Here is a 10,000-nt window from a genome sequence, read left to right on the forward strand (position 1 = left end):
GGGGGAGGGGAAGAGGTGAGGATTTGGCACCGACAGTCGGCGAGCAGGAAGAAGAGACGGGGGGGAAACAGCCGGTGGAGGAACAGAGAGAGGCCCTGGGGGGAAGAACAGAAGGAAAAAGCGTGAAGCGGAGGAGTAGAGAGGAGACTCTTGGCAGGCTGGAAAGAGAGAAGGGAAAAGTGGCTGGCGGAGATAGAGATGCAGGGGGACGGGGTTAAGAGAACGGACCGATTCCATCCCATCTGCTTCCCCCCCCCCCGTTTCGTTCTTCTTCTCATGCCCTCTTTTTTTTTTCGTTTGTCATCGTTTTTCTGTAGCGGGATCGGAACATGCAACGCGCCTGGTTGGTTGGTTTGTTTTCGAAACAATTTTCCCATTCCACCCCCCCCCGCAAAAAAAAAAGTCTCTTAGTTGTTAAAAAAAAATTACACCCCCCTTCCCCGCATTCCTGTACCTCCCCAACCCCCCCAAAAATTGAATCCCAAGTCGTCGTTACATTCAAAGTTTGGCTTGGAAAAAATCGAGTAGAATTACCCCCCCCCCGGAAAAAAACCCCCAAAAAACAATTTCCAGGTGCAACTTTCCTCTGTGGAGCAGGTGGTTTCCTCTCCAGGAGTGGTGGTTGCGGGGGGCGTTGGCTTCTCGGTCGCGAGTGAAGAACTGTTGGCGTCTCTCAAACGTCCTAGACTCCCGTTCCGTACCGGGAAAGACGCTGGTTTCTCCGCCTTACACCCAAAAGGACTGAAGAACGGTTGTGCTCCGTCACTCTGGGTAGAGCTTTGAGGATCTCCATCATCCAGCCAAGACGAACCACGGGCAGTCGGCCTCTCTCCAATGCCTCCCGGGACAGATACTACGTCGGGAAAATGATTGAGCATCTCCATCATCCAGCCAAGATGAACCACGGCAGTCGGCCTCTCTCCAACACCTCCGGGGCAGATACTACGTCGGGAAAACGATTGAGCATCTCCATCATCCAGCCAAGACGAACCACGGGCAGTCGGCCTCTCTCCAACACCTCCGGGGCAGATACTACGTCGGGAAAACGATTGAGCATCTCCATCATCCAGCCAAGACGAACCACGGGCAGTCGGCCTCTCTCCAACACCTCCGGGGCAGATACTATGTCGGGAAAATGATTGAGCATCTCCATCATCCAGCCAAGGCAAACCACGGGCAGACGGCCTCTCTCCAACGCCTCCCGGGGCAGATACTACATTGGGAAAACCATTGAGCATCTCCATCATCCAGCCAAGGCAAACCACGGGCAGTCGGCCTCTCTCCAACGCCTCCCGGGGCAGATACTACGTCGGGAAAACCATTGAGCGTCTCCATCCTCCAGCCGAGATGAGCGAAAAAGGGTCGGTTTCTCTCCACCACTGTACAGTTCCCGCCCTACCTGGGGAAGGGCGTTCCCACCACCCGTCCATGAGGAGTGAGGGATGGGCGGTTTCTCTCCAACCCCTTTCAGCGCTGATACAACGCTGGGAAGGACGTTGGGTGCGTCTCCACCGTCCGCCCAAGATGAGTGAAAGATGGTCCGTTTCCTCTCCAACACCTTCTGTTGCCGATACTGTGTTGGAAAGGACATTGGGGGTCTCCGCCGTCCATCCAAGGGGAACCAAGGATGGACGGCGCTTCTCCAACATCTTCCCGTGCTGTTACCAGAGGAGGAAGGGTATTGGCACACCCCCCCCATCATCCATTCAAGATGAATTAATAACAGTCGGTTTTTCCTCCGGTGCCGATACGGCGTCTGGGCGTCTTTATCCTCCGTCTAAGAGGAGCAAAGCTCTTTCCAACACTCCCCGATGCTCCTACCATGTTCGGGCCTCTCTGCCGCCCACCCCAGACGAGCAAAGTACGGTCTCTCCAGTGCCAAGACCGTCCCCACCGTCGGTCCGAAAGGAACCGGTCAATTCTCATCGTGGGCGGGAGACCTCCTCATTCGAGCTCGGCCCGCAACCCCCCTCCCCGAATTATTGTATAAAAGAACCCACCCCCCCCCCCAAAATCCCGGCTGCGTGGCGGACGAAAGATGCCGCGTCTCCCTTTCTTCCCCCCCACCCCTCCCGCCCCCGTGGTCAGGGGTGGGCGGCTGGGCAGAGAGGAAGGGCCCTGCCCCGTCACCGCAAATTTCCCCGTGGCTGGGGTGGGGGAGGCAGCTATACTCGGGTGGTGGAGTGAGGGTGGGGCAGGGTGTTGTTGTGCCCGGTGGGGAAGGTGTTGAACGGGTGCAGGGCCGGCATGCCCGTAATGGTACTCGGGATCATGGTAATGGTGTTGGGCGTCATCAGCGGCACGTCGTCCGGCGCCCGGCGCAGCGCCAGGGTGTAGTCCGGCGGGCAGGCCGGCCGCAGGATCTCGTGGGGTCTCAGCGCCTCCAGGTCGTGAGCGTCGTGCTCCGCGTGCTTCAGCTGCAGGGACATGAGCTCCTCCTCCTGGCCCCCGTGCACCAGGTCGCTGGCCGCGTTGCGCTGGGGGCTGAGGCGCCGGCCCCCCAGGACGCCCGCCCGCAGCTCGTGCCGCTTGTCCCGCTTGTAGTACAGGGCGGCGAAGGCCAGGATGTTGAGGAAGAGCAAGGAGGCCCCCACGGCCACGGTGACGCTCAGCTCGGTGGAGTAGTCCCGCGAGTCCCCCGGGAAAGGGGCGTAGCGGCGGCGGTCGTCCGCCTCGTCCTCGTCCGGCGGCAGGGTGGGGAAGGGCCGGCGGGTGGTGCTGGGCCCCGCCCGGGAGCCGGGGGGCCAGCGGGTGCCGTAGGGTGGGACGCGGGTGGTGGTGGAGGTGTAGACGGGGTCGTGGAGGTGGTGGAGGTGGGGCACCAGCTCCAGCCAGAAAGCCACCTTGTTGGCCCGGTAGTTGTCCCGGACGCGGGGCTTGAGGCCGATGTGCAGGTACTGCTTGTCCTTGGTGTTGAACTTGGTCCACACCACCTCCTCGAAGCGGTTGGGCTTGGTGTGGATGAATTTGGTGTCCTGGGGCACCGGCTGGTTGGGGTCCCTGCGGGGAGGGGAGACGGAGTTATGGGGGTGTGTGTGGGGGGGAATCCGGCCCGGAGGCAACCGCGGGACGGGGGGTGTTTCTAGAGGGCACCGGGTCTTCAAGATGGATACGGGTGCAACGCGTTCCTCACGGCTGTCCGCCCCACATGCCCTCATCCATCCCTCCATCCATCCCTCCCCCATCCACCCATCCCTCCATCCATCCCTCCCCCATCCACCCATCCCTCCATCCATCCCTCCCCCATCCATCCATCCCTCTCCCCATCCATCCCTCACCCACCACCCATCCTTCCCCATCCATCCATCCATCCACCCACCCATCCTTCCCCATCCATCCCTCCCCCATCCACCCATCCATTCATCCCCCCATCCACCCATCCTTCCCCATCCATCCCTCCCCCATCCACCCATCCATTCATCCCCCCGTCCACCCATCCATCCCCCCACCCATCCACCCATCCATCCATCCCTCTCTCCCCCCGTCCACCCATCAATCCTTCACCCATCCATCCATTCATCCTTCCCCATCCACCCATCCCTCACCCATCCATCCATCCTCCCATCCACCCACCGCCCATCCACCCTTCACCCATCCATCTCTCCCCATCCATCCATCCATCCCTCTCTCCCCATCCATCCCTCTCCCATCCATCCATTCATCCTTCCCCATCCATCCATCCCTCACCCACCCATCCCTCCCACGTCCACCCATCCATTCATCCCCCCGTCCACCCATCCATCCACCCCCCCATCCATCTATCCTTCCCCATCCATCCCTCCCCCGTCCACCCATCCATCCCCCCCATCCATCCATCCCTCCCTCCCCCCGTCCATCCATCAATCCTTCCCCATCCATCCATCCCTCCCACCATCCATCCCTCCCCCCATCCACCCACCCATCCATCCATCCCTCCCCATCCATCCCTCCTTCCCCATCCATCCATCCATCCCTTCCCCACCCCATCCATCCACCCATCCCCCACCCATCCATCTATCTGTCCATCCATCTATCCCCACCCATCCATCCACCCCCCGTCCATCCATCCATCCCTCCCCACAATCACCCCCATCCATCCCTCCTCCCTCCCATATATCCCCATCGCAACCTACCATTCACTTACATCCCACCCTGCCTCTGAACGTCCCGTCCTCCCACCCCGCGTCTCCCCCGTGCCCCCTCCCGGCTGCCCTATCCCAAGCCTGCCAGCCTCATGGCCCCTCCTACTCTCCCCCCCCCCGTTTGTCCCCTCATCTCCCCCCGGGCCCGCTCACCCCGTCTTGGCGAAGTTGGTCCAGTAGGTCATGACCACGGCGCTCAGCATGACGTCGTTCTTGGAGAAGTTGCAGGGGAAGAGGTCGGTGGCGCCGATCATGGGCACCCCGAAGACGTAGGGGATTTCGTCCCCGTGGGCGGCGTCGGCCCACTCGGGCCGGGTGTCGGTCTGGCAGTGGTGGTAGAAGGTGTAGAAGTAGACGGGCGACTGGTACTCGGCGTGGAGCTTGGCCGTGGCCACCGCCGGCGCCACCCACTGGTGGTCGGTGAAGAGCGCCAGCAGGGTCTTCCGCCGCATCTCCCCGTTGTCCCGGTCGGCCCAGTCCGTGTACATGAACTTGATGGTCTCCCGCAGGATGTCTTTCCCCTCCGGGTAGCCGTAGAGGTTGTCCACGAAGTTGGAGATGGTGAAGTCGAAGTAACTGGCCGAAATCCCGTCTTCGTTCTCCATCGAGTCCTCCACGAATTTCAGCCCCTCGCCCTGGTTCACCCCGATCAGGATGTCGTAGTTGAGAAACTCCCCTTGCTGCATGAGGATCTCCGGGTCGTCCGGCACCACGTCCCCGTCCACCACCGGCCCAAAGGCGATGTGGTAGCGGGCCGGCTGGATGTCCTGGTCGACCAGCTCCCGGTACGGCTTCCGGCGCAGGCAATCCACCGTCTCGCTGGTGTCCAGGTGGTCACACCCCACCTTGGAGGCCAGCATGCGGGTGTATTTCAGGGGCTGGTAGTTGACGGACCAACTGGAGATGGCCGTGCCGCTCTGAGCGATGGCCTTTTGAAAGAGACCTGCCGGGGGACAGAGAGAGGGTCAGAGAGAGCGGGAGGGGGAGACACGCGAGCTGTGGGGATCGCAGGGTGCATGGACGGAGGCCTGTGCATGGGGATAGATAGATAGATAGATAGATAGATAGATAGATAGATAGATAGATAGATAGATAGATAGATGAGGTGGATGGGGATAGATAGATAGAGGGGGTGGATGGGGATAGATAGATAGATAGATAGATAGATAGATAGATAGATAGATAGATAGATAGATAGATAGAGAGAGAGGGTGGATGGGGATAGATAGATAGATAGATAGATAGATAGATAGATAGATAGATAGATAGATAGATAGATAGATAGATAGAGGAGGTGGATGGGGATAGATAGATAGATAGAAGAGGTGGATGGGGATAGATAGATAGATAGATAGATAGATAGATAGATAGATAGATAGATAGATAGATAGATGAGGTGGATGGGGATAGATAGATAGATAGATAGATAGATAGATAGATAGATAGATGAGGTGGATGGGGATAGATAGATAGATAGATAGATAGATAGATAGATAGATAGATAGATAGATAGATAGATGAGGTGGATGGGGATAGATAGATAGATAGATAGATAGATAGATAGATAGATAGATAGATAGATAGATAGATGAGGTGGATGGGGATAGATAGATAGATAGATAGATAGATAGATAGATAGATAGATAGATAGATAGATAGAAGAGGTGGATGGGGATAGATAGATAGATAGATAGATAGATAGATAGATAGATAGATGAGGTGGATGGGGATAGATAGATAGATAGATAGATGAGGTGGATGGGGATAGATAGATAGATAGATAGATAGATAGATAGATAGATAGATAGATAGATAGATGAGGTGGATGGGGATAGATAGATAGATAGATAGATAGATAGATAGATAGATAGATAGAAGAGGTGGATGGGGATAGATAGATAGATAGATAGATAGATAGATAGATAGATAGATAGATAGATAGAGGGGGTGGATGGGGATAGATAGATAGATAGATAGAGGGGGTGGATGGGGATAGATAGATAGATAGATATGGGGACTGGCTGGCTCAGGGGGGCGGGGAATGGGGCTCGGGGGGGGGCAGCTGGTACCTTCCGAGTGGTGGGACAGGATGAGGAGGTTGACGCAGGAGGCCCCGGCGCCGGACCCGAAGATGGTGATGCGTTCGGGGTCCCCCCCAAAGTGCCCGATGTTCTCGTTGAGCCACCGCAGGGCCTGGATCTGGTCCAAAAGCCCGTAGTTCCCCTTGGCCGACTGGTCCCCGGTGCTCAAGAATCCTGGGGGCAGGGGGCGGACACGGAGACTGTGGTGAGGAGCTGCTCCCCTGGGTTACCGGCTGCCCCGCCCCAGAGGTGGCCGCATCTCAGCGCCGGGCGAGGGGTCCCTGGGTCACCGGCCGCCCCGCCCCAGAGGTGGGAGCATCTCGGCGCCGGGCGAGGGGTCCCTGGGTAACCGGCTGCCCCGCCCCAGAGGTGGCCGCATCTCAGCGCCGGGCGAGGGGTCCCTGGGTCACCGGCCGCCCCGCCCCAGAGGTGGGCGCATCTCAGCGCCGGGCGAGGGGTCCCTGGGTCACCGGCCGCCCTGCCCCAGAGGTGGCTGCATCTCAGCACCAGGCGAGGGGTCCCTGGGTCACCGGCCGCCCCGCCCCAGAGGTGGCTGCATCTCAGCGCCGGGCCAGGGGTCCCCGGGTAACCGGCCACCCCGCCCCAGAGGAAAGGGACCGCCCCCCCCATTGATGTCGGCCCGAAACATAATAAAAAAGTGGATAAAAATGAATTATCTCGCTCCCCACAGCCCCAAGGCCCCTCGTTAGCGCTAACGAGGCCTCGCCAGTCATTCTTATCAGCTCTGGGTATCTCCCCCCCCGCCCCCTTCGCTTTAATTAAATATTAATTCCAGCCACCGATCTGTAAATTTCACACGCTGGGCTCGGAGACTGGGGGGGACGGGGGACGACCAAGGCCACGCGAGGCCACTTCAAGGGTTCCTCTGTGGCACGTGGGGGCGGGGGGCTAGGATCCCGGCGGGGGCCCTTACCCAGCACCCCCAGGCGGTAGTTCATGGTGACGACGATGACGTTGCCGTAGGCGGCCAGGACGCTGGCGTCAAACATGTTCCCCGTCCCCTCCATGTAGGAGCCACCGTGCAGGAAGAGCATCACCGGCTTCTTCCCGCTGTCCCGGATATCTGGGGTGGGGGGGCAGAGAGAAATGGTGGGGGGGGCAGAGATGGGAGGGGAGAGAGATCGGGGGGAGAGAGGGATGGGGGAAGCAGAGAGAGAGATTGAGGGGTCAGAGATCGGGGGAGCAGAGATGGGGGTCAGAGATCGGGGGGTCAGAGAGAGAGAGCGGGGGGACAGAGATCGGGGGACAGAGAGAGATTGGTGGAGCAGGGAGAGATTGGGGGAGCAGAGATGGGGGTCAGATCGGGGGGTCAGAGAGAGAGATCGGGGAGGAGCAGAGAGAAATTGGGGAGCAGAGAGAGAGATCGGGGGGAGAGAGATCGGGGGGACAGAGGGATGGGGAAGCAGAGAGAGAGATCGGGGGGAGACAAAGATCGGAGGTCAGAGATTGGGGGAGCAGAGATTGGGGGTCAGAGAATGGGGGTCAAATAGTCCGGCCCCCCCTAAAAAACCCTAATAGGACCCCATTGCCCCCGGCCCCCTTGGTTACCCCCACTGCAGCCCCCCCCAGTGACCCCCTGCCCCCCAGCCTATCTCAGACCCCCCCACACCTGCACCCCCCCAGTTCTCCCACCTGCAGCCCATAGAGACCCCTCCTCACTCCATCTCAGACCCCCGACCCCTTCCCCAGGATCCCCCCCATGCTCCCTGACCCCCGTCCCTTCTCCTGCAGCCCCGTGGGGGGTGTCTCTGCCCCCCAACCTGCTCGCCCATCTCAGCTGCCCCCCTTCCAGCACCTCCTACCCTGGGACCCCCTCCCACCCCTTCCGAACCCCTCCCCCCACAGACATGGAGCTGGGGGGGGGTCCTGAATGGGCCTGTTATTGCTCCATCTCCCCAGCAGGGGACAGCGCTTTGCCCCATGGGGGTGGGTCAGGGGGTCACGGGTCTGAGTGGCCAATGAGATCAGAGGTTCTTGGGGGGGGTCAGGGGTCAGAGGTCAGTGGATGTCTGAGGTTCACAGGGGGGTCACAGGTCAGAGAGGTCAATGAGGGGTCACAGATTCCTAGGACGTCAGAGGTCAAGGGGTCAGAGAAGTCCAATGGGTCGAAGGTTACTGGGGGTCAAGGATCCCTGGGGTCAGAGGTCAGAAGGGTTAATGGAGGTCAGAGGTCACAAATCATTGAGGATGAGGGGACCACTGGGGTTAGAGGTCAAAGACTATGGAGATTCAGGGATCATAGAGGTCAATGGGGGGTCAGAGGTCAGAGCAGTCAACGTGGCAAAGGTCAATGGGGGTCAAAGGTCCCTGGGAGGTCAGAAAGTGAAGGAGGGGTCAAAGGTCAGATGCTGGGGGTCATGGGTCAGAGAGGTCAGTAGGGGTCAGAGGTCAATGGGGTCAGGGGCATCATTGCATTGGAGGCTCCCTGCTGGGGTCAGAGGTCAGGGTTTTCTGGAGGTCAGATGGCCATGGGGGTCAGGGGTCCCTGCCGGGGTCAGGAAAGGTCAGAGGTCAGCCAGGCGACTATAGGTTCCGGAGAGGCCACAAGTGGGGGGGCGAAAGGTCAAAGGTCAGGGGATCCTGGCAGCCAGGACTCCCCCAGGTCAGAGGCCACCACCCCAATTCTACCCCGTTGCCATGGAAACATTAACATTCCCCCCCCCAAAAAATGGGTTTTCTTTTCTAGGTCACATCCCGTCTCCATGGCAACCGGGGGCCTAATTAATTCTGTGCCAACAGAGAGCGTTAATTAGACGCAAGGAGGCCTTAATTAGTGTCTGACGGGCCGCCCCTCCCCCCACCCTGTTTAAGATGGAGGAGGGGACGACGGGACCCCCTCGCACACTCACAGAGCCCGTTGCACGTGCACACCAGCCATCGCACACGCACCAGCCATCTTGCACATGCAAAGCGCCCCCTCGCCACACAGAGAGATGCTTGCACACTCACAGACCCTTTGCACACTCAGAGCCGCTCACACACTCACGGAGTCCCTCGCACGCACACGCTCCGCTCTAAGACCTTCGCACACTCATCGGTCCCCTTGCAGATACACAGAGAGCCCCACGCACACTTATCAAAGACTTTGCACGCACACCGAGCCCCTCACGCCCTTGCCAAATCCCTTGCACGCTCATGAGTTGTGTTGCACAGGTGTGGATTATGTTGGACAGTCACCGATCCCTTTGCACGCATCTCCAACTCTCAATACACACCCTGAGCCCCTGCCTTGCATACACGCACAAACACCCTGACACACACCTCCTGTGTTGCACACTCACTGACCCGACTCACAACTTCGCACACATAGGAGCCCTCAACTCACCCACCATTTTGCTCAGGCATAGACTCCCTCTTGCACCTCCATGTGCTGACACACTCACACCCCACCCTTCACGTGCCCTGAGGTTCCCTTGCACACTCACCAACCACACTCTGGGGTCCTCACACGCCTTTCACATGCCCATGGACCCCTGTGCACACCCCCAGCTTCCCTCTCTCACACGCACTGCCATCTTCACACCATTCTTTGAAGTGCAGCAGAGCCTTGCACGACTGCCAGCCTCCTTGCACACTCACCCTCTAAGCACAACCCCTGCCACACCCACAGCTATAACTACCCACACAGCAAGCCATATTCACACCCAATACATACCCGCACTGGTAGCAAACGGCAACCAAGGAACAGTCTGTCACACACACACACACACACACAAAGCAACTCTCAACACACCTACCAGTGCATATGCTTCGCACGCTCACACTTGTAGGCACAAT

At 59.0% G+C, this 10,000-nt stretch overlaps 1 protein-coding gene across 1 annotated transcript in view; it reads right to left on the reverse strand.

Moving 5' to 3' along the window:
* Positions 1-1,999: 1,999 nt before the first annotated feature.
* NLGN2 (neuroligin 2) overlaps positions 2,000-10,000 on the reverse strand; it is an 18,121-nt gene continuing 10,120 nt past the window's right edge. Inside the window, exons 3-6 of the mRNA XM_045001397.1 lie at positions 7,137-7,286; positions 6,191-6,376; positions 4,275-5,064; positions 2,000-3,000 (exon numbers count right to left, since the gene is read on the reverse strand). Of these exons, the coding sequence (XP_044857332.1) occupies positions 2,166-3,000; positions 4,275-5,064; positions 6,191-6,376; positions 7,137-7,286 (1,961 nt within the window). The 3' untranslated portion in view covers positions 2,000-2,165. The remainder of the gene's footprint in view (positions 3,001-4,274; positions 5,065-6,190; positions 6,377-7,136; positions 7,287-10,000) is intronic.

This window comes from Mauremys mutica, unplaced genomic scaffold (assembly GCF_020497125.1).
Source record: "Mauremys mutica isolate MM-2020 ecotype Southern unplaced genomic scaffold, ASM2049712v1 Super-Scaffold_100475, whole genome shotgun sequence".
Taxonomy (NCBI): domain Eukaryota; kingdom Metazoa; phylum Chordata; order Testudines; family Geoemydidae; genus Mauremys; species Mauremys mutica.